Source organism: Leptonotus elevatus, chromosome 17, assembly GCF_054856555.1.
Source record: "Leptonotus elevatus isolate MCC_2025b chromosome 17, RoL_Lele_1.0, whole genome shotgun sequence".
In the NCBI taxonomy this organism is placed as follows: domain Eukaryota; kingdom Metazoa; phylum Chordata; class Actinopteri; order Syngnathiformes; family Syngnathidae; genus Leptonotus; species Leptonotus elevatus.
In genome coordinates, this window is record NC_141255.1 from 4658966 (window position 1) to 4684122 (window position 25157).

A 25157-nucleotide genomic window follows, 5' to 3' on the forward strand; every position below is an offset into this window, starting at 1 on the left:
ATGACTGGGTTTGTGGAGATTTCAGCCTGACTATCTGTGCATGTGCCACTTCAGGTTAAGAAAGATGTTTTCTGCTACAGGGCTTGGTTGGCTGCCTGCTGCATTTCCAGCTTATAAGTGATCAAAGAGCATTTTTGATACACGGCTGCAGTTTCACTTACCATCTGCGGGCAGGCTATCTCCCACCGTGCACGCTTAAAAAAAAATAAATAAACAAATGTAAATTCCGCTCATGGATTACAAGTTGCAACCCAGCAAAATGCCACCTTTCGTTTTATATTTAGTCCAGGACAAATAATGCCTTTATATTTTGCACAGTGGTGGCATACAATACAAGAATAGCAACAACAACAAAAAGGAGTCAGCTATGCTCATATTTACAAGAGCAGGCGGCTGCACTGTATGTGGCATCTCTACATGAATAAATAAAAGGTAGGCAGCAGTGTTTTGAAAGTAGTATTGTGTAATATTTAACTCTTGCCCGCCTCTGCTATGTACAACCTTGAAAAATTGAGACCACTGCAAAATTATTCGCACTTACGTTTGTGCTATTTAAAGCTATGTTTACAACACTGAGCATTTTTTTGTACTCTATAAAATACAGATTACTCCCAAATCCCAAATGAAAATATTGCATTGCACAGCATTTCTTTTTCAGAAAATTAAATATGGTCTAGTGTTTGTTTGTTTGTTTTTTGTTCTGTTAATTATTTTTCAAAGCCGTACATTAATAAACAGTAAACTACTGGCTGTAAGTAATGCCACCATTTGGCCACACGGTGGCAGTGACATCCCAAGAAGCTTTGAAAAAGCACAGTTTGTTTTCTACCAACATTTATGCAATAGGGTACGTTTATTTGCGTGTATAAATTTTTATGTGCCACGCTGTGTTACTTTATTTTGTATTATTATATATATAATGAGACATTATAATTATTGAGTGACTCTTGTTCGGCCATTAACCCGTAGGTCGTACTCGCATAGCATTTATAACTTGTGGCTAAAGTATGTTGATTTATCATCATTAAAAAAGAAAATATTTATGTCTGAGTAGGGATATAAAGCGGCACAATTGTAATGTAGTCATTCTTTGCCTAGTTTGACAGTGTTGGTCTTATCTGGAGGTGACAATAGAATAATAGACAGCTGGGTATTGTTCACAAAACACCTGAAGCTAATTGGCCCGCGTGAGACTGAACGGCTGTTGATTGGCTGTCACACTTCCTGCTTGTAAAAATGATTACTGCAATGGAATCGTTGACAAATTGATATATAGATTTTCAAATCTGGCTTGCAGTGCCACAAAATGCTCTCTAAAACCACAATAATAAACATATAAATCAAAAGTGAGTATCAAATGACTTTGTTATCTTGTACTGCATCTTACAAAGTTTATAAGAGGGATATTTTAAGAAAGGGAGGTTTGATAGTGATACCACTTTTTTTTTTTTCTTTCTACAACTTCTCGTGCTGGAAAAAAAAAAGAAGAAGGTGGTATTGAACACCCCCAAACGTTTGTCACCGTGAATGCCGGCTAATTAAGCCTTGGAGGTGTAAAGCGTGTAATTAATTTCATTTAACATGAAAATGTCATGTTGTCGCGTCTCACGCAGGATGTTGCGCGCCGCTGCATCCCAAGGCGGCCTCAGCCTGCTGGCCGTGAGGAGGGCGTGTCTCCTGTACCGCTTGGCCCACACGGCCCCGCACAGTCAATATCGACCAATCAAGAAAGTGATGGTGGCTAATCGAGGTAAGGGTGAAAATGTTTCATTTCTACTCCCAAGAATATTGCTTTGCTGATCATTCATGTGTAAGCACTCGCTTGTGTGGGTGGCTGCGCAATCCACTTAAAAAAAAAAGCCCCACTGAATAGCTTTAAACACTCCAAAGTGTAGTCTATGACTATTATTGCAGAAAGTCAGGTTACATTTAACGCATATTAGTGTTTTTCACTTCAGCGCTAGCTTGGGGGAAAAAAATGTCCTGAAGGAGATTTGCATATTACTGGCAATCAGTTACGCTATAAAATTAGCAAGGGGCTCTTTGCAATTTAATTCTTGGGTTGAAAAATATGAAACATAAAACCTAAGACAAATGAGCCAATTAGGACTGGTAGGATCTGCTGAAGATCACGACTCACTATATTTCCTATTTCTTACTTTTTCCCGACAATAAGTATGGACAGCCACTCCAGACGGCGTGCACATAGAAAGATTCATGTCAGCCTTCCTCCCTTCAAAGCTCTATTAAACTGCTTTAATCCATCATTGTGATTCAGATGGGTTTTGGTCTGTGACACACACGCGCACGCACACACGCACACGCACACACACGCACGCACACACACGGGGGTTTCTGTCAGTGTCTGTCCTTCACTTTGGCGCGACACGATATCTACACCACATTAGATCACATTCATCACACCGCAGTGCACCAGACTGAGCTGGGCTGCTGTGTGTATGTTTGAGTGAGATTTTCACCATTTTTTTTTTCAAGGTTCTGTTTTTTTGCTTTGCATTGTGAGACAATTAACTCATTCACTGCCATTGAAGACTATAGACGTCATAAATTCATTTGAACTATTTCTATTAGTTTAACATTTTTTTCCCCCACTTTTGTTAAGGCAACAAACGAGTGCTAGGGTTTCAAATTAGGGTTTAAAACTAGGGCTAGGGTTCAAAATTAGGGTTTAAAACTAGGTCTAGGGTTTTTCAAATTAGGGTTTAAAACTAGGGCTAGGGTCTCAAATTAGGGTTTCAAACTAGGGTTAGGGTTCCAAATTAGGATTTCAAACAAGGGCAAGGGTTTCATATTAGGGTTTAAACTAGGGCTAAGGTTTCAAATTAGGGTTTCAAACTAGGGCTAGGGTTTCAAAGTAGGGGTTTAAACTAGGGTTAGGGTTTCATAGTAGGGTTTTAAACTAGGGTTAGGGTTTCAAAGTAGGGTTTTAAACTAGGGTTAGGGTTTCAAAGTAGGGTTTTAAACTAGGGTTAGGGTTTAAAACTAGGGCTAGGGTTAAGAATTAGAGTTCCAAACTAGGGCTAGGGTGTCAAATAAGGGTTTAAAACTAGGGCTAGGGTTTCATATTAGGGTGTAAAACTAGGGCTAGGGTTTTAAATTAGGGTTTCAAACTAGTGCTAGGGTTTCAAATTAGGGTGTAAAACTAGGGCTAGGGTTTTATATTAAGGTAACAAACTAGGGCTAGGGTTTCAAATAAGGGTTTCAAACTAGGACTAAGTTTTCTAATTAGGGTTTCAAACTAGGGCTAGGGTTCCAAATTAGGGTTTCAAACTAGGGCTAAGGTTTCAAATTAGGGTTTCAAACTAGGGCTAGGGTTTCAAATAAGGGTTTTAAACTAGGGCTGGGGTTTCATATAATGGTTTCAAACTAGGGTTAGGGTTCCAAATTAGGGTTTCAAACTAGGGTTAGGGTTCCAAATTAGGGTTTCAAACAAGGGCTAGGGTTTCAAATTAGGGTTTCAAACTAGGGCTAAGGTTTCAAATTAGGGTATAAAACTAGTGCTAGGGTTTCAAATTTGGGTTTCAAACTAGGGTTAGGGTTCAAAATTAGGGTTTTAAACTAGGGCTCAGACTGTTATCGGCAAAAAAAATGTGGAAAAGGCCCAATTTCCATTTTTCTGTTAAATCCAGCCTTCTCACATCTAATTTTGCCCTCCAGGTGAGATCGCCATCCGTGTGTTCAGAGCCTGCACTGAGCTCGGGATTCGAACAGTGGCCGTCTACTCTGAGCAGGACACCGGACAGATGCACAGGTATGCTCGCCGCCGCCGCCGCGCTCAACCAATGAGGCCCGATTACAAAGCTTGCGAAACGGGCACGCTGTAGCATGTGGAGGCTGCTGCAGTGGTTGAAATCACAAAACCGGCAGCCAAACTTGAGAGCGAGCGGCTCAGCTGCCACTGCAGATTATTGATCACGACACACAATTAGAGGAAGCTTTTCAGTGCGTCTTTTTGATGCCTTGTGAGGAGGACATCGGCGCAATCGTAGCCACATTACAACCATTAAAGCAAAAGAGTTTGCCCAAACATTCTAATCTCCCTAAATGGGTTTGTTTTGTCACAACATCTAAACAAATGTCACACCCTGCCTTGTTTTCCTTAAATTTGAGCTATTGTGACTAAATGCATCTGAAATGTTCTTGTCTTTGCAGGCAAAAAGCAGACGAGGCCTACCTCATTGGGAAAGGCCTGCCGCCCGTCGCCGCCTATTTGGACATCGCTGACATCATCAAAGTAGCCAAGGTAAACAGTCAATAGTTTACGCAACCTTATTGATCGGCCACTTTCAAAACAAAATAATCTTAAAGTGAACTCTAAAGTGCATAAGCAGAAGAGGGTGGATATGAGGGGTGTGCCCAAAAAATCGATTTTCTTAAGAATCACGATTCTCATTTAGTACCATTCAGAATCGATTTTAAATGTCCCCAAATCGATTTTATTTAAATTTATTTTATACTGTCTTCCCTTTGTTTGTGTGTGCCTTTTATTGGGAGCGCTGTTCATGTTGTACCCAATTTGGCCACTTAGGGGCAGTGTGGTTCCACGCGGTCTGATACACTGTTAAGTTGTAGCCACATTAGAGAGTAGAAGGAAAAAGTCACGATCAAGTTCGTTCAATAAAAGTCGTTTTTTTTCAACGTGGAGCCGTTCTTTTGAGTGATAAAAGTGCTGCGAGTAGCGCACTAATTAGCATTAGCGAGTCACACTGGAGTAGATCATTACGATTCCTTGAACATCTATAAATTGAAGCAAAAATCATTGTCAATCAAATCATTTTGAATCAAAAATCGCTTTTAATCGAAAATCGCACAACCCAAAAATCTGAATCGAATCGTGAGACATTCAAAGATTCCCACCCCTAGTGAATACGCTCCCTCATGGTCCCGATAAGACTTTATTTTAGTGTAAGATTAACATGTAAAATATTTATATATAATAAAGGTGATATTTACCAAACCACTAAAGGGACATGGTAGAAATTTTTTTTCTCATGATGTAAGTAAGTAAGTCCATTGTAGTCCATTGCATGCTAACACAGGAGACCCTATAACTACATTTCGGTTTGCACTCCCCCATACTCCTCTCTGTAGATATTGTTTATTATAATGTGGATTCATTTATTTCTTGTTTGTTAAAAAAATAAATGGGAAGAGGACCTTGGGAAAAAAAATCATATTAAATCGCAATTGCAGCTTTAGATTATTTTTCAAAACCACTCCATAGATTACGGCAGTAGTTTTTTTCTCCTATCAAGCGTCTGAAGAGTACATCTGGTTTCTTTCAATCCGACCCCCCCCCCCCCCCCCCCCCACCCCAACCTCTCATCATAGTCAAGGTATTAAAATGTCAGAAAAAGAACCTTTACGTCAGCTTGACATTTAATGTGTGTGAGTACATGTCATGTTGCATCCATTACACCCCCCCCCCCCCCCGCCGTCAGCCGCATCAACCAATTGTCTTGTCACTTTTGTCCTTTTGGTTCCATAATACGCTCTTTAGCACATTCCCCGAGAAGCTCACGGAACGCTAAAGCAATGCTCTCTCTCCTCTTTGGATCTTATTTGCCATTTTGCGCATGTTATCGGCAGCGTGTCTTTCACCTGCTTGTGCGCGTGTCCATACTTCCCTTAACAACAGGATCGTCACCCTTGCATCTCGGAGCACATGGTAAACACTGGGGTGTGTCTGTCTGTCTGTCTGTCGGACCCTGTCCTCATTATACTTTGATCGTATGAGAACGAAAGTGTCGGCGGCTCCAGCCTCATTTTGTGTCATGTGACATGTAATTTGCATAAAGTGAGTGGCCCGTGGACACTGAAGCATAACTTAGTTTCCCATGTTCCATTTAATTCAGTCACCTTTATTAAATTTGTGGGCCATTGGGTTTGCCCTCATTTAAAGTGACGGAGCAAGAAAAAAATAATACCTTATTTAAAACAATTTCAAGGATTTAACTAGAGATATGAGCCAAATATAAAGGGCCCTCGCGGCTTTCACTGATTTTGCAAGGCCCACAGAATATTGTGTTCTATTGCTGTCAAAACATGGAACCCACCAAAATAAACATTAGAGTCCCTTTGTTCGTCAGGAAAAAAAAAGTATCAGTTTCCGTTTTGTAGCAATTAGCATTGGACTATAGCTAAGTTTCATCATTATTCACAAATCTTTATAGAATTGTAGGTAAATCAGCTTTTAGCAACATGGCCCTGGTTGATCTCTTATACTCTGCTGCCACCTGCTGGCCGTTTTAGTAATAACTACTATTGCTTCAAGCATTATTTTCAGTCAGACTGCATCAAAGCCTTCTGTATGCTCTAGCATAATATTTTTTTTTTATAAAGCAACAACGTATAAATACGTCTTTGGGAGCATGATCATGTTTAAAATAGAACATATTTATGCATTTTGGGGAGCAAATGAGTTAAAATGTGACCTCTGTAAAAGGCTAAAAATGGTGCACAATTACCAAAATAAATTCAAAATGGCGGACTTCCTGTTAGGTCTAGCATATACAAAAAAACAACAACTTTTTTGTAGGCCTTAGGCAGATATATTCATGGCAATTACATACAACCGAGAATGCTTTGTTAAAAATTTGTAGAGGGCGCTATTGATCCATTTATTGAAAATTGCTCAAAAAATCTATAAAATATTGATTTTCATGAGCAATGACTGCTTTGATGTGTGTGCAAAGATTCCTGAGTTTTCGCCCATGTTTAGCCCTTCAAAAACAGCATCATTTTTTTTTGCAACAGCGTGTGACAAAATTAAAAGCTTTTGATAACTTTTCATCTTAAACAAAGATGAAACACGGGCAAGTTTGAAGACAATCGGATAAATCCTGCAGGTTGTTAAAATATGACTTGTATCAAAGGGCCAAAAAATGCCGAAAAATTCCAAAGTAAATCAAATTGGAGGACTTCCTGTTATTTCTAACAGTTTGTAACAGAGGCGTGATAAAATGAAAATATAGCTTCAATCATCCTCTTCTAACAAAACAGTGGAAAGCTGTGTTTTTGGGCACAGGTTGGTCACAAGGTATCAAAATGGAATTTAAAAAGTACCATCAAACCATACACCTGTAGCACTATATTGTTAATTTAATACATAAAAAAGCACCGGACCCAGAATTGACCCCTGAGGGACACCTTTGGTGTAACAGGCAAAATGTCCAACTGGACCCCCTTGTCATCCTTTGTCAACAACGTCTTTCTTTCCACAGGACAACAATGTGGACGCCATCCACCCGGGCTACGGATTCCTGTCAGAGCGCTCGGACTTTGCTCAGGCCTGCGCCGATGCCGATGTGATGTTTGTCGGACCGACTCCGGATACGGTCCGCAAGATGGGCGACAAAGTGGAGGCCCGTGCCCTCGCCATCAGCGCCGGTATGAAGACGAGTCAGAAAATGGGATTCCACGCGGCTGCCGTGACTTGTTTCTATGTAACGTCTTCCTTGTGCTTGTCAAGGTGTGCCGGTGGTCCCGGGAACCAACTCCCCCATCGGCAGTCTGCAGGAGGCACACTCCTTCGCCCAGACCTACGGCTTCCCCATCATCTTCAAAGCGGCCTTCGGGGGCGGCGGCCGAGGCATGCGGGTGGTCCGAGAGTACGAGGTGAGCCCCTGGACGAATTTGCGCTTTATATTCATGACATTTCTGTTTTGTGTGGAATTGCTTGGATATTACGACCCGGTCATTTATATCCGCGGCTGCCACTCACCTTCTGCTATCCAGTCTGTCATCTGAAATTGCCCCTGGGGGTTCCTCAAGCGTGCATGGCGGCTAAAACATTCCGATCAATTTTCTACGTGCCCGGGGTCCAATTACCAGAATGTATCCTAACATTTTATCCCATGTGTGGAATGTATACCTTATATTTCCTACATAAGTGTTGTTTACAGGAAAAACAACCCTGGCAATATCCAAATGCAAATTCCCATCGATGCAGCCAGCAATGATTGACACATTCCCTTCCCTCCACTAATGCTTCCCTTAGTGCCTCTTTCCACTTTTTTTCTCCTCAAGTCCCAGCCATTTTGTGTGTGTGCATCTTATGAAAACTAATTGTGTTTTCTTCCCCCTTGATGGTGCAAGGCACATTTTGGCATTATAAAGTCAATGCACAGTGACGCATTGTTTTCCCCTTTGGTGCAGGTGGGATGGATGTGGCTTTCTTTCCTCATCTGAGCATCGCTTTAATGTCCTTCTGGCGCGCGGCTGTATCTGAAATGTGCAACTCAAATGTTCGAATGACCTCCCGCAGGCGCATCGACGCCCTCGTGTTGTCGCTGTACACTATTTCACCGAGAGCCTGCCACCAGCTTTTTATGCTACCAATGTTTTTTTTTTATGTGTTGTTCTTTTTGGGGTCCTCGTTCTCAAACTCCCATTTTTTTGGGGGCCAATCAAGAAATAAACTTCATTTTTGTTTGCTATCATTGAAAAGTAGTTTACAGTCACTGTCCTACACCAACACACTGCACAAAAATGATCTTAACTTATTTGCTCCCAAAAAACGTATAAATACGTTCTATTTTAAATGTTTTAAGTATCCCAAAGATGTATTTACATGTTTTTTTTTTTTTTTTTTCAGAAGGCTTTGATGCAGCCTCTTAACTGCAGAGAACGGTTGTGGAAATGATAGTTATTACAAAAACGGCCAGCAGGTGGCAGCAGAGTATAAGAGATCAGCCAGGGCCATGTTGAAAAAAAGCTCATTTACCCACAGTTATATACAGATTTGTGAATAATGATGAAACTTAGCTATATTCTAATGCTAATTGCTGCAAACGGAAACAGATTGATGAAAGAAGACTTTAGGAGACTTTAATCTTTTTTTGGGGTAGGTTTCGTGTTTTTATAGCAATAGAACACAATATTCTGTGGGCCTTGCAAAATCAGTCAAATTTCAGTAAAAACAGCCTGGGAGCGAAGGGAGTTGCTTCAGTGAAAATGGCTGCGAGTGAATGAGTTAAATACTGTATACCAGTGGTTCTTACCCTGGGTTCGAGACACATTGAAGCTCTTGTGGCTGACCTATAAAATGAGCGATTGCGGAATGGCTACATACCCTCTATCAGTGACTTGACAGTTTTTTTTGTGACATTTGTGCGTACAACAGCGCTAAATGTTGGCTACATTAGAATGCTAATTACTAGGGGTGTCAGGCGATAAAATGTTTTAATCGTAATTAATCACATGACTTCAATGGTTAACGCACGATCAATTGCAAATTTTATATTTGTTCTGAATGTACCAAAAAAACTTTTTTTTCCTAAGTTTTCTTACTCTTGTTAACATTAAAGTGGATTTTTTTAAACTAATAGAAATATGGGGGCATCTTTTAGTCATTGATACACAAATTTTATAGGAATTGTGATATTGATTTGTGTTGAGGTCAATTTTCTGCCACGAGATGGCATAATTGCATTTGTAAGACGGTGACAGCTCAGTGCATTTTTCTTTTCATATTAACAGCTATCTAATTATTAACATGAAGTAACTTGTGAAATTATGTGTTTTTAAGATTGTAAAATATAACTCTAACCTAGTCTCCACAAATATATGCATTATTATTACATTTATTACTGCAAAATTTAGTGGCGTTAAAAAAAAACTTTAAACTCACTGAAAATGATCACACTCATTTTGACACCTCTACTAATGACCCTTTCCACTGCCTGGCCAAACAACTAGAGAAGTTGTCTTGTTTATTGGCTAAAATTTTGGGCTGGCACTGATGACGCAGCCTCCAGCAAGCCGCTCGTTTTGCCTCCCGTTGAGATGACAGTGCAGGGTTGGCTCGAGTAGCCTCTCTTGAGGCATGAGGCCATGGTGAGTCACACTCTCTTACCCCAAAGTAGGGGGCGACACGATGGCCCGGCAAGATGTCGTCGACTGACGAAGCAGATTGAGTCATGCCCTTGACTTGCCCTCGTGCGTCTGTGTGCCATTGTCTCGCCTCGTCTCGCCTGGGTTGTTTGTTTGCAGCTAATTCTCAGCTGAAGGAAGAAATGCAACAACAACAAAAAATAAATGCAAAGTGACAAACTGCAGATGATAAAATGGGGGAGATACCAGTGAGGTTTTTGGACTAAAAAATGTAACGACCAGCTGCCGAGGTGCTTAACTCGTTCACTGCCATTGACGGTTATAGACGTCAAAAATGTATTTGAACTATTTCTATTAGTTTAACATTTTTTTCCACAACAAGAGTATGAAAAGCTAGATTTTTTTTATTTATTGTACATTTAGAACAGATATAAAATGTGTGATTAATTGTGAGTTAACTATTTAAGTCAGTAAATTAGTTACAATAAAAAGAAAATTAAAAATTAATTAAAAATTGTCATTGTAATTAATCGCATGACTTCACAAGTTAACTCTTAATTAATCACAAATTTTACATCTGTTCTAAATGCACAATAAAACAATTAACAAAAGTAGCACAATTTTTTTAACTAATAGAAATAGTTCAAACGAATTTTTGACGTCTATAGCCGTCAATGGCAGCGAATGAGTTCAGTGGAAGTTTTCATTGTTTATTGCAAAGAACTAACCTGCGCTAAAATGATGTGGCTGACTTTTTGCCTCCTGACGGATGCTTATGGATTTTCTTGCTCTGTTTGTCAGGAACTTGAGGAGAATTACCAGCGGGCCTACTCTGAAGCGCTGACGGCTTTCGGCAATGGCGCTCTGTTTGTGGAGAAGTTTATTGAAAAGCCGAGACACATTGAAGTGCAGATCCTTGGTAAGTGCTCTTGCTGACATGCATGGACAGACTTCACCGGCTATATCACACTTGGTCGTACGCATCCCTGCTTTATTGATCTTCTTTTTCTTTTAAAGGTCTGGCAATTTTCTATGATCTTTTTTCCATGTGTTCATAAGATACAGATCAAATCAATTGTAATGAATAAATGAAACTAATTATCCAGTGGCCAGAAAAATTCTGTTTTCTACTCCTTTTGTCTGCCATTGTTTTTCACACCGCCCCGTTGTGACGCGAGATGCCTTTTGATGACATAGCTGTGATTTATTTTTCAACAAAACAGGCTAAAAATCATCCAGACTTTCAATCTTGAGGAAACACAATTCCGCGCGGCTCCCGCAGAGTGTGGAAAGAGGCAGAGTATTGCAAAACTTATAGATTTGTTCCCAAGCTATTTTCAACACCATCAATTGGTTAATAAGGCGTACAAATAACAGATTGCACGGGGACAGACCAATAGTAGCTATCGATTTGTGAAAATATATTAAATTGACCTCTGGGCTTTTTCTGGTATTTACTTCTTATTACTAAAATCAGAGTCATGTGCCTGTTTATGATGATGATTATTTTTTTTACTTTAGAGTGAGGTGAAATTGTTTTCTCTTGTCACGCTGTGTATTGCGTCTCCCCGCAGGAGATAAATACGGCAATGTCATCCACCTGTACGAGAGAGACTGCTCCATTCAGCGGCGCCACCAAAAGGTGATTTTTTTCTCACACCGTCGACGCACTTCTCACTCCCGCCGCTTCTGTTGGTGGTCGGCAGAGCGGTCTCACCTTCAAGCACGGCGATTATGATAGAACATCATAATAGGCTTTTGTCTTCCGCCCAGCATCTCATTAGGCAACGTATTAATACTTGAGTTGATTATGATAATGAAGATTACAGCGCGTGTGCCGTAGGTGCCGAGAGGATAATACAGCAACGAGAGCGTCCTCTAATGCTGTTATCGGCGTCGGCGGCGCTTAAAGAACCCGCCGCCAAATCAACGGCGCTCTTGGAATTATCTCGGAATTAATTCTCGCCCTTTTAGGCAGCGCGGTGCTCTTTGACTCTCTCCCAGTTAAATAGCTGTTATGGCGTCACCTTATTAAATGAGCAAACATCGGACTCACCGGAAAGTGTCGCGTCATCATATATGCGCCACGCGTCGCGTTTAAATCAACTTAGATGCTGATCATGTTAATGTTCCTGCTTGCTCAAGAGCTGCTACTGCTGCTCTTTGACTTGCCGCGTCTTGATCTGCATTTGCCCTAAATCTAAGATCTTTTTCCTCTCCCTCCCCTCTCTGGCTCACATGGAGAGTCGCCTGTTGGAATAGATTTGGAATGGTGGAGTACTGATGGGATATTTTTAGTCCCTCTGTCTTAGAAGTGAAATTCATACTTGGTGGGGAGGAGGAGGAGGAAATAAGATAGATAAGAAGGCTAATTGACTTCCTGCTGCGTTTATTTTTAATTTATTTTTTAGCAACTTGAATTTCATTGGATCAATTAGCTTGGCTCGCACCCTGAGGCCACTTGTAGCATTTGCGCAAATGTTTTGAGGGTAGCCCATTTAAAACGCCCGGTTTAAAAAGTTGTGTATTTTTTCTCAGTTGGATAAAGTGACTGTGTTTTATTTGATTTCTTTCTTTCTGTTATCACCATGCAAACATGCTGTGAGATGGTTAAAAACAGTGTGCTGACTTCACAGGTGGTAGAGATCGCACCGGGTTTCCAACTGGACCCTCAGCTGCGAGACCGGCTTCATTCGGACGCTGTCAACCTCGCCAAATTGGTAAGTTCGCTCCTGCTGTTTTTTTTTTTTTTTTTTTTCCCCTCTCCAAGCAGTTGAGTATGCGCCACTGTAGGAAATAGAAAGTAAAAGATCTGGCCTATTTCGAACCTTCTTCCACAAGGACATTATCCCGTTGCATTGTATCGGAAGTTATGACCACTGACAAACAAGCCAGAGTGTGAGCGGACTTGAAATATGTGGAAATAAAATTTGGAATCAACTCTCAATAGCATCAAGCCTTGCCTGACTTTAGCCTAAAGTAGCTGTGACAGCATCATCTGAAGGGGGGTGGGGGGTGGGGGGCTGAAAGAGGAAATTTCATGCGGATAGCGGATGAAGACGAGGGCAAGGGATTTGCCAAAGAAATAACAGCGTGATGCTCAAAGAGAATATCTTATGTAAGAGAGGGGCTGAATGCAAACTGTTTTCTCAAGCCAAAGATGATTATTGTTAGGGATACTTTAGTGGCACAATGCTTATTCTCTGAGTAGAACTAGACTGTTATTTTTTTTTTTTCATTCCTGTGGGGGGGGGGGGGGACTCTTTGTACATAGCTTAATAAAATTACACATTTAACGAGCCATTTGATCTAATAATGTATCACTGTAAAAGCTACAATCTAACCGAGATGACGCCTGTTGTTTGCCAGTTTTTGTGTAAGAGCATTTCACTTCAATTTCTTATAAACCAATCACTTATCCGATCACAAGATACATAATAAATAAATAAGTATTGGCAGAATTTGCTTAAATTTAACAATATTTCCTCGTTACATTACATCTTTATTTTATTTTTAAGCCCCTTTTTGCAGCGTACCCACTATTGTGGCCCAAAAGTGCCCTCGCATCCGTGGACTTGCAAGTTCATGGCCCTCCATTACAGCTCGCAAATGAGAGTGAAAGCACTTTGGGACGGCCCCCACCGGGAGGACACTGAAGCCTTGCGCTTCAGCGTCAACTCTCTCTGCAGGTATTGAAAGCTGCTCCCTAGCAACGCTCAACTTTGATTGTCCGGCGCCGAACACCAATGAGATGCTCTTAAGTAGAAAATTGTGCTGAAGCGATCTTATTACAAAGCGTCTGAATGAATCAATTGCTAATATAATATTTGTATGTGGGGAAAAAAAAAGAAAAAAAAAGCAGTGCCATTTGTAGCCGCTTCATTGTAATCAGCATTTCATTGGGAAGTAATGGCATGCTCTTATGGACATCAACCTGCTATTGTGTCTTTTGCACGAGGTCTCGCGCTGTTTTGTTGATGGTGGCGACGGGCGCTCAGTCTCTCTCCTGTTCTTTCTCTTTAATGTTTGTTGCTAGCCAGAGATGGATGTAGTTTCTGCAACACTCTTAAAGTTGAAAGTCAACCTTAAACATTTCTTGACAATAATGTTATATATGACCTCACTCGTCTAAACATGACATTCTGATTAATTTTACATTTGTGAAATATGAGTTATGAAGCAAAATCCAGCCATTTTTATCCCTCTCAGAGGGCGGACATTTTGCTACTTGTTGTCGACTGAAGATGACATCACAGTTGCTCAGGGCTCAAGCAACGACCAATCAAAGAGCAGCTTCAGAGACTGAGGCAACAACCAATCGCAGCTCACCTGTTTTCTGAAGCTGAGCTGTGATTGGTTGTTACCTCAGACCTAAGCAACTGTGATGTCATCTTCATTCGACAGCAGGTGACAAAATGGCTGCCCCCTGAGATGGATAAAAACATCTGGATTGTGCTGCTTAACTCCTATCAACCAGAATACCATTTTTGTATTAGTGGGGCTTCATGGAACATATTATAATCAAAAATGTTTTTGGAGTTGACTTCCTCTAAAGCTTAAGGTGTACTTTTTACTCAAAGAAGCAAGATATTATTTATTCATCACCCTATTTAAGAGAATTGTCTTCTTCTGCCAGCGCCAAAACAACAACTTCTGGCATTCAAAAATTCTAATTTGAAAAAACTAGAGTAATGTGGATACATTTTTTATTTTAGTTATCATTAGCTAATTTAGCATTCTACAGTTCACAATATTACAAAAGAACTTTAGTACATTTGAGTCAGTACTATTGTACCTTTTCTTAAGTACAAGAGTTGAATCAGTACTCCGAATTCTTCAGATCGTTTCTCATTTGTAATCACTTACCCACATGCATGCTGGCAATTTGTACGTTGCACTCTCCGTTGTCTGTGAATAAGCCAAAGTCCCTTTTTGCATGCAAATGCTGGCAATTTGTACGTTGCACTCTCCGTTGTCTGTGAATAAGCCAAAGTCCCTTTTTGCATGCAAATGCTGGCAAATTCTCTCGCAGAAAGAACAGTGTGAAGTAATTTCATGCCTGTGTGGTTCCAGACAGTGCAGATCGGCGCTGACAAAAGCATTATTACGCGCAAACATTTACACCGAGCGTCTGGAGATGTGGGAAAAGCCAAGTAGATTTTGTGCTGACTGGCTTTTGACAAGTCATTAGTCACTTTTTGCTTCTTCTATGAAACATTTTGATAATAATCTTCTTGGCTGTTTGGGTGGCATAGCTTTGTGGATGGACTGAGTGTTGGCACAACAATGTTCACATTTTTGGATGGTTTAAAATTTCCAAACAGCTGGTTTATCACACACGGGGCTGTTTAGTAAGTCTTTGAAGTAGTTTTGAGGTTTCGCATACAGCATATCAGTGTTTTTTTTAACCTGGGTTTGATTAAACCCCAGGGGTTTGGTGAGCCAGTCTCAGGGGTTTGTCGGAGGTCAAGGCACACACCCGACTCAAATGATTTGTGATGACACGCCCATCTTGGCCATCATTGGCTGCAGGTAATCACACTTCGGATCTGTGCTGCAGGGAATTTGGTGCGCTCAGTAGTTGACTTGTGGCTGTTGTGATGGTACATCGTTTGATTTAAAAATTGGAATCCCTTCATACTATTTCATGCAGAAAAAGAAAAAAAAGTGGTCAGACGAATATTTGCAAGTTGAGCAATTCTAGTCCGCATAACTAGTTATCTAGCAAAACAAAAGCCACCATTTTTTTTTTTATTGACAATAATATGTTCCACTAGTCTAAATGAGGTATTCGGGTTACTATTGCGTTAGTGGAATATGAGTTAAGTTTTTATCGATATCAGAAGGCGGCCATTTTGCCACTTGCTGTCGCCTGACGATGACATCACAGTTGCTCAGGGCTCAAGCAACGACCAATCACAGAGCAGCTTCAGAAAGCAGGTGAGCTCTGATTGGTTGTTGCCTTAGCCCTGAGCAACTGTGATGTCATCTTCAGTTGACAGCAAGTGGCAAAATGGCCGCCCGCTGAGATGGTTAAAACAGCTGTATTTTGCAGCATAACTCATATTCCACAAATGTAAAATTAATCAGAACGTCATGTTTAGATTAGTGAGGTCACATGTAACATGTATTATTGTCAAGAAATGTTAAAGGTTGACTTCCGCTTTAAGCTGCATGGAAATGCATGCCTTGATGGGTTAAAAGTGAGATGGTTTTGAACTTCTCCTGAAAGCGAGCACAAGCGCTACGCGTGCTGAAGAAATAAATAATGGGTTAGCTCCATTGATGAGGACTCTATTTAACATGCAAGGCGGCACTTCGGAGATGTCCGCGGGCGAAAAAACAAAACGATCTGTCTAATTAGCTCAGTGTTATGTGTGGATTCTTGTAAGTTACAGTATCTTTATGTCAGGTAGGTCTTGCACAACCGCACTTTGTTTAACCTTGAGACACAAAAGGAATGAATTTATTAGCAGTTGTTTGTGTTGTTTTGACTTGTATTTATACCTTATTTAGAGGTTAACACAAAAGTAAGCCTCTATACATGGCGAGAAAAACACTATAAACACAACCAAAGACTGTTCAAAGTGATAAACTACACGAAGGCCATAATAAGCCATTGGCTGCAAAACGCATGCAAACGAGCACATGGAAATGTAATGCGGAGCGTGTGGACACCGGGTGCTTTGTATGTATAATACACACATCACATATACATAATCAGGACACGCAGACATCCATCACGTTGTCTTTCTTTTCCCTTCCCGCTCCCTGCCATGTGTCCTTGCTCTTTATGCACAACCTGCGTTACGAAGGAGAAGATTTATTTTTTCAAATTTTGATGTCTCTAATATCAGCGCCCAGAATAGATTCTATTGGCGCGCGAGGCCATGTGTGCTCATGTGGCGCTCTGTGATCACTAGGTGGCTTTATTCCCTCCACTTTTTCATCATTTCGCAGACAAGCAGCTCATTATGCTTCCATTAAAGTGCTGACGGCGCAGAAGGGGGGAGATCTGGGCCAGCGAGAGAGCCGTGGGACTGAGACGAGCACGGAATCGGGCTATAAGGAAGGGAGGGTGTTTTTACGTCAAAGGCCTGATTTGCTACGATCACAAATAGTGGCCGCTAAATTGCTAGGGAACAAAATAAACACGTAGCAACGTTTATATGCTAGATGCACGGCGACGGCCGATACCCCACTTGACATGGCGGTTAGCCGTTTAACTCATTCACTGCCATTGACGACTTTAGACGTCAAAAATTCATTTGAACTATTTCTGTTAGTTAAACATTTTTTCCACTTTTAACAAGAGTATGAAAACATAGAATTTTTTTATTTATTTTACATTTAGAACAGATATAAAATTTGTGATTAATCGTGAGTAAACTATTGAAGTCATGTGATTAATTACAATTAAAAATGTTCATTACCTGACGATCTACTTTATAATAATCTTTTCTTTTTTTAAATCTTTTTTCAAAAACAAATTTTTTATTAATCTTTTCTTCTTTTTAAAAAAAATCTTTTTTCAAAAAAATTTGGGCGTCAGGCGATTACATTTTTTATTTGTAATTAATTGCTTAACTTCAATAGTTAACTCATGATTAATCACAAATTTTATATCTGGTCTAAATGTACAATATCTTTTTTCCATACTCTTGTTAACAAAAGTAGAAAAAAATGTTTAACTAATAGAAATAGTTCAAATTAATTTTTGACGTCAATGGCAGTGAATGAGTTAACAGCTAGCTGCTACTCTGCTATCTGCTCTCAAATTTGCGGACACCCGCATCACGCAAAGGCCAGGCCCCGCCTTTTAAAGCCACACACATTCAAAGCCACAACCATGACCTTAAGTGGAGAGAAATTGTATTTACTATGATGCATTTTAGATACAGTTGACTGTAAATTGTAAAATAAACTACTTTTACTTTTGTCTATCAATAAAAGTGTGACTACTGTATATGAACATAGATTAATTTAAGCACATGCAATGTGGTTTTTCAAATCTGACATTGATTGGGTTGTCTGATTTGGGGTCTTTAAATAACATTACATTCAAATGTGCAGTGAAGTGAGAAATTGGGAGCTAGGAACGAGGTCAAGGATAAAATACGCACACACTTTCACATGGTAACCATTACTTTTTACAATGTCGTTAAATGAATCAGGTTGGCGCTCCTCCTCTCTCAGTACATTGAAAGTTATGGCTCTACTTGGATGCATTTTTTTCCCCATTAATTGATAGTTAACATCCTCTTTTATGAGCCCACAATGTTGCACTTGGCCTATATATTACGCATAAATATGGATGGAATTTCAGTCATTGCAACCGCAGAAGACGGCCCTCCTCTTTCTCTTTAGCTTCTTTGGAACCACTGTAAAATATCCGTCTTTTACATCATTCTTTTGCTGAATAATATGAGCACAGCAGTACCTCCACTTAAGAGTGACTTGATTTTTTTCAACAAGAAGTTTTCCCAGGTCTTTTCTTTTTTTTAAATCTTATTTAAAAAAAAAAATTAGGGCGTCTGGCGATTAAATTTTTTATTTGTAATTAAGCATGACTTCAATAGTTTACTCATGATTAATCACACATTTTATATCTGGTCTAAATGTACAATATTTTTTTTCCATACTCTTGTTAACAAAAGTAGAAAAAAATATTTAACTAATAGAAATAGTTAAAATGAATTTTGGTGACATTTTGGTAGTCCTCACAAGGTCAGACCTCTTTTTGAGGGTCAAGACTTGGTTTGAAAGTTTAGGTTTGAATTGGGTTATGGTTGAGGTTAGGGTAAGGAATGGGGGTAGGCAATTATTTTTGATGGTTGAGGTTAGGGGGAGGGGCTAGGAAATGCATTATGTCAATGAGATGTCCCCACGATGATACAAAGACAAGTGTGTGTGTGAGTAGCAGTAAAGGAGGGTTACAGCGGTTCTTCCCAAAAAAGAGAGAGACCTTTTTGTAGGGGAACAAAGTTGCAGCAAGCTCACGCCCGCCGTCGCCTTTCACTTTTTAAGACGCTCCCGTCTCTCACCTCAGAATTGGAAATGAAAAGGAAGCGACACAGTGGCAATTTTCCGGTTCACGCCATTTCCTGCAAATAAAAAGGCATGAGCGATGAGGAAAAAGCTTTGAGGCCTCACAGCGCATCGCCACTTGAGTTTGCTTGATTGTGTCGGGGCAAAGGAGTGATGCATTTGTCGTGTGTGCTCCCTGGGGATTTGGGACGAATCTTTTACATTTACTCCCATTTCCTACATAGCGAAGACTCCGTTATTAGAAGCATTCTTTTGGTTGGACCGCATCTAACACATTTCAAATATTCATTGTAAACTTGCAAAACAAGAGCACTAAAAATAAAATGTGAGAGTAGAATGCGCCTTGAGGGGAGTGACTGTATCCTGAATGATTAAACTCCAAAAATATGCAAACACAAAGCATAAAATCGAGGACATGAGGGGCAAACGGTTACAAACCAGCCTCTTATCGTAAGAATTGAGTCAGACATCAGAGGAACGTTTTTGGGCTACTTTCTCAATGTTTGCTTTTTGATTAATGCATACTGTTGAATTAATACACATGGTGGAAATACATCCGTATATTGCCATTTCAATGCCGATTGTAGTGTTTTCATCACTTCGCCATGTTTGTGGATTTTTATACAGGTGGAAGATTTAATGTACACTTAATGCGATTGCAATGTCAAAATTCAGCCATAGTTGTTTGTTCTTTTTCACGCTTTCACTCAAAAGTTCCCATTCACATTTCCTGTCTCAGCTTTGACTAAAATGTGAAAAACAAATCCAAAAGGTTTCATGCGGCGTTTCCCTTCCCGACTACTAAACTAGGCCGTCGATTCGGGTTTTTGCGCTCGTCTCTGTCCTTGGAGTTCAAAGACTGGAGGGATTGTTATGCTTGCCGCCACCTCTCTTCTGTTTGGATTCCTCGCCTATATACGTCCTTGCGGGGAATGCCGAGAGAACTTGCTCAGAAGCACGAGCAGATGCACGTAGCCTAATTGCAAATCTCTCTGCTATGTAAGGTAAAAAGAAAAAAGAAAAAAGGAAGTGTTGGCGATACTGCTGCGCCCACAAGATTTAAGCCAGCACTGGAAATGAGACAATGTGCAACGCGGCAGAAAATGGCGACCGCGCAAAGGAAAAAAAAATATGCTGTGAGCACCTCTCAAAAGTGCCAGCCTGGATATTCAGCGTTAGGCGGCAGTAAACAAGCACTCGGCTTGAACGCCTGGAGACATAGAGGCACATTGTCCGTATGAATTTGCACCAAGTGCACAAAGAAACAAAACAATTTGTCCGTGTGACCACTGCACATCCAGTAAGTTAGAACAACTTCTGGTACCGATTTGTCCAACGGTGCGATTAATTTGATTGCGATGAATTTCGGTTTTGTTTATAATGTTCGCTATCACACCAATCACAGGTGTGTGGCTTGGAGTCTCTTCTAAGGGGGAAAACACTGTCCTCTGCTGGTTGGAGTTAGACCTTGCACTCTATTATACCCTGTTTTCCTCAATATTACGATTTACAGCCCCCCCCCCCTTTTCTTTGTGTTAAATTAATGCATTAGTTTTTCTGCATTTGATCTAACATTGAGTAAAACATTTTTTATTTTATTTGATTAATTTCTTTATTTACAGTACAGTACTTCATAAGTTAACTCTTTTACTACCAAATGTTAAAAAAGACAACCCCTATACTGCCAGCCATTTCAAGCATTTTAAAATATGGTAGATACCATATGAAAGATTGGATCCATTACAGTAGAAAAAAAAATATGGTTCTACATTATCCCGTTCTTTAAAAAATAGGTAATTTGAGTGACACCAAGCTATAATGGGGAAAAAGGAGAAAACAAAGCGTTTTGTAAAAATTTTTTGTTAGATTTAATGTGACAAACGCTTTGATCATTCATGACATCCTTGAAAATGTTCTATTTCCTAAGATTCGCCATGTTTTCATCTAATACGCGGGAGCCCTTTGAAAAGAGATACAATGATGCCGTCTGCTGGCCGTAGTTAGTGTTTTGGAATTTGATATGTGATTGGTTAAAGAAGCGGTCCTATTGCGAATATATGATGTCACAAGGGCCAGCACAACTGATCCTTCAGACTCTGGGCAGATTAGTGACATGGTAACAAGAGAGACTGAAATCTGATTGGGCAAAAAAAATAATTAAAATCCACATAGACCTGGAAACAGGGCAACTAGACTAGAATTTCGTGAAACAATGTGCTACTAAATGTGTCCATATAGTATAATTTTTAATAGTGTAATTTGTGTTCTTTTGTGGTGGTCAAATGTGCGTGTTTTGGGAGGGGGAGTACAAGAGTGCTTTTATGCCACTTGTTCTTCCCTGCCTCTTGAAGCTAAATGAGTCCTCTCAACATTTCACCACGATGGATGAGATGTGGCGTTTTAGGCTTTGAAAAAAAAATATGGAGAGCGCTTCTTGAATTTGAATTTTTGACATCCTCTCCAAGTATTGCAAATGGTTTTTGAGGTTGAAGTGCTTGCAGAGAGCGAGCGAGCGAGAGAGAGAGAGAGAGAGAGAGAAGCTGATAAGTTCCCTCCTCGTCCCACCGTCACACTTACATGTGTCCAGTTGGAAGGGGCGGGGCTTCTTTCTTTCATTGCTGCTTGTTTGTTAGTGAGCGTGATTTTGCAAAATGTATTTCACCAAAAACCAAAATCCATCCCAGCCACTTACCTCACCGCTTCAATTCTACCCCTGCCAATTTATTATTCTGCTGCATTTCATATGCTGTTTGTTTTCTGCGATACTTTTCTCCTGTGCAATACCGTTTTTTTTCTCAGGTAAATTTATGTGCATATACACAATATTTGCAGAATTTGCATATTTTTTCATTTCTGACAGTGCTAAGCTATTGCTCCTGTATTTGTTTATATATATATATATATATATATATATATATATATATATATATATATATATATATATATATATATATATATATATATATAATACTACAGTATTTGTATGCGGTGCTGAGTTCAAGACTATAGCTATGATCAGAGGGAGAAGGATAATTGGAAACCGAAGTTTATACACAAAGCTTGCAACACCCCAGTGAACTAACTTCCTTTGTACCAATATAGTGGTGAAGTCTTCTGTCAAACTGAATCAGGGTCCGACATTAAGAGTGGCCCGATGGTCCGGGGCAAGACCAGTAGACATTTAATAAATAAATGGGATTAAATATGAATATTTAATAATTATATCAATATGAAAATGACTAATATTACTGCAGCTTACTGTGAAACTCTTCTTCGTGATTACCTCTGAATGTATTTTACTGCCCCCAGGTGGCCAGGGTGCGCACGCCAGAAGGAGAAGCACAATGTTGATTGAATTGAAGCAAAAATGGTTTCTTTCTTTATATTATTGTATTTTTTGTTTGTTTGTTTGTTTGTTTTTGGTGAGATTGGAACAGATTAATAGCATTTCTGTTCATTTCAAGGAGGAAAAAATTATTTGAGATACAAGTGTGTTGAGTAGGACCCAACCGATTATTTTATTTATTTATTTATTTATTTATTGGTGGCAGTTTTGTGGCAAAATAAAAATCCAACAGCCGATCATTTGGCTGATTATATAAATAATAAAATAAATGTAATCCAAAGGCACCACCATAGTGTCGCCCGCTGACTTGCCTGTCGTATTTTATCAAGCAGCGACCAATCAGTCTGTTACACTGCTCGCTGATTCATTTAGACTTTGTGAGCGTGTGTGTGCGCGTGTGACGGCCTTGTGTGTGAAAGCTGATATTTTACTGTCATAGACTAGACCTTGAGCGTTGCGTATCCATCATCATTAGTGTGAGAGGTGCTGGTGAAAGTGCTGCTTTTTGTTTGGAGGGCACATTCGTTTATGCTATAATTCTCAAAGTGAGGATGATTCATCGGGGTCTTTGTCAGTGTGCGACTTAGTCTCTCAGTTTCACTTCTTGTAAAAACAGTTTGCTTATTTTTTTCCAATAAAAAAAAAACAAGTCACTCACTGAAAGAAAAATCAGGTTTTTTTTGATTTAATGACTTCCCAAAAAAAAAAAAACAGTCTGACTTATGTGCAACCCTGTCCCGGATTTGATGTTTTTGAGCTTGTAGAGTTTATTGAAGTTTGCTTTCATGTGTTGAATCTCTCATTACAAATTAAATAGGTCTACTTTCTGCAGCGGGAATAATAGTCTTTACATTTATGTTTAATTCAAACAGCAAATAACAAAGGAGGCAAAATGACTCAGTACTTTAGAAGACTACTAGGTACTTGTATAAATAAATAAATAAATAATAAGTCAGGTAAAAATAAAAGTCCTAATTCAATAATAATCCTGGTATTAAATTATATCGCATGTTTTTCTCCCACAGGTGGGCTATGAGAACGCGGGGACCGTGGAGTTCTTGGTGGACAAACACGGCAAACACTTCTTCATCGAAGTCAACTCGCGGCTCCAGGTGGAGCACACGGTGACGGAAGAAATCACAGAGTGAGTAAAGCGGGATTGAGGAAGCTCTTTTAAAGTGAGTCGTGTGGGATTAATTAGCATCTAATAGGATTTCTTAGCCTGTTGTCTTGGCTATTTAAACGTCACCACTAGGGAGTTAGGGCTTAGCAATTTAAAAAAATATGTAATTATTATTGTAATCCCGACATACTATAACTATGTCACGCAAAAAAAGAAAGTGGTCAGACAAATATGTGAATTCACATGTATAACAGAACGTATGGTGTTCCACAAGGTTCAATTCTGGGGCCTCTGCTGTTTTCATTGTGTTTGCTGCCCCTTGGTCAAATTGAGTTGAGTTGCAAGATTTTCAATGCCAATTCTAGTCCACTAGCAAAACTAGTGCCTCCAACAAGGTTAATTTAAGAGCCACTGATCTATGAAGTGGCTAACGAGTTTCAAAATTGAAAGTCATGTCTGCCGAAGGCCGGCGTCGAAGAATTGTTGCATTTTTTATTTATTTTTTAGCTTGGGGCTCATTTGAATTGGCCCGAGAGGAGCGGTGTGAAGTGCACATGGCGGACGTCATCTCGTTTGCACAGGCCGCTTTGCGCAGGCTGACGTCCAGCCCCCGCGGCCAGCGGCAGATTACGCCCGCAGGGGGAAAGCGCATGCAGCAGCAGAAATTGAGAAAAAATATGTTTGTTAAATTTGCACTTGAAGCCCATTAGTCCACAGGATTTTCCCAAGGCTGCACTTTCAAACTCACTGTGTGCTGCCACTAAACTTCACATCATTTTCATGCTAAAAAGCGAAAGCCTCCCTATCGCCCTATATTCCTGGATCCCACTTCACACCTTTTCTTTCCATCCCTTTCCTCGTTTCAACTAGCTCCTCTCCAAACTGGCAGGGATTAAAAAACAGTCCCCTTCCCGGACTGCAGGTGGGCTTGTGAGCCCCTAAAGTCCTTCTTGAAAGCCCCTTCAGTCGGTGTTTGATCAACAAAGTCCTGCTGTATTTGCTGGAGATTACATCTGCCAGTTTCCCTGGCATCCTCACAGCAGCAGGCCTGGTGGACGTGTGCCCTTGTCGAGGTTTGCTGCTGGGTCTCTTCTATTTTTGCCTTCCACATAGAAAACCATCTTTAAAGTCTCGTTTAGCCCCGGTTAGCTTGTCTCATTGGAGCTCGGTCAGCTTCACCCCTTCGCGTTCCATCCATCCATCCATCCATCCATTTTCAGCGTTATTGCTGTTTTCGCATTTGATGCCCCTTGCCCGGACATTCATCTCTCATCCTGAAACTCACCTTTGCCTCGTTTGCTGCATCGTGCATCAAGCTTCTCTGTCTCCTTTGCAGCCTGCCATTCACCAACGTTTTAATTAGAGCCTTTACCGAGTACTACTACACAGTCAATTCTGTAGAGTAAATTTGACTCTGAGTGGGACCAAAACGACTCAGTTTTAGAGCAAAATTTACACAAATAAATAAAATAAAAATGCAATACATAGATAAATAAAATAAATAAGTCACACTGCCACACTACCACCTGAGCTATGCCACTCCGACTTTTTGCTTATATCCAAGAGGAGACCAAACACATTTTTGGTGTCTTGTTACAAAGATTCCAGCTGACAGCAGGAGCTGCGTGGCTCAGGGGGTAGAATAGCTGTCACCCAAACTGAATGCCGTGAGTTCATTCCTCAACCCTTAAATGGCTTTTATTATTATTTTTTTTTCCAATTGTTTATTTTGCTATCTTCCAAGTGTAAATATTACTCTAAAATGAAGTCTATTTGATCCCACTC

General features: G+C 40.1%; 1 protein-coding gene across 1 annotated transcript in view; it reads left to right on the forward strand.

Annotated features, from left to right (window-relative positions):
• The window catches only part of LOC147159386 (pyruvate carboxylase, mitochondrial-like), a 146643-nt gene that overhangs the window by 5878 nt on the left and 115608 nt on the right, over positions 1 to 25157 (forward strand). The window contains exons 2-10 of the mRNA XM_086059741.1: positions 1614 to 1750; positions 3679 to 3772; positions 4174 to 4264; positions 7245 to 7410; positions 7493 to 7638; positions 10657 to 10774; positions 11430 to 11497; positions 12492 to 12575; positions 23275 to 23393. Of these exons, the coding sequence (XP_085915867.1) occupies positions 1614 to 1750; positions 3679 to 3772; positions 4174 to 4264; positions 7245 to 7410; positions 7493 to 7638; positions 10657 to 10774; positions 11430 to 11497; positions 12492 to 12575; positions 23275 to 23393 (1023 nt within the window). The remainder of the gene's footprint in view (positions 1 to 1613; positions 1751 to 3678; positions 3773 to 4173; positions 4265 to 7244; positions 7411 to 7492; positions 7639 to 10656; positions 10775 to 11429; positions 11498 to 12491; positions 12576 to 23274; positions 23394 to 25157) is intronic.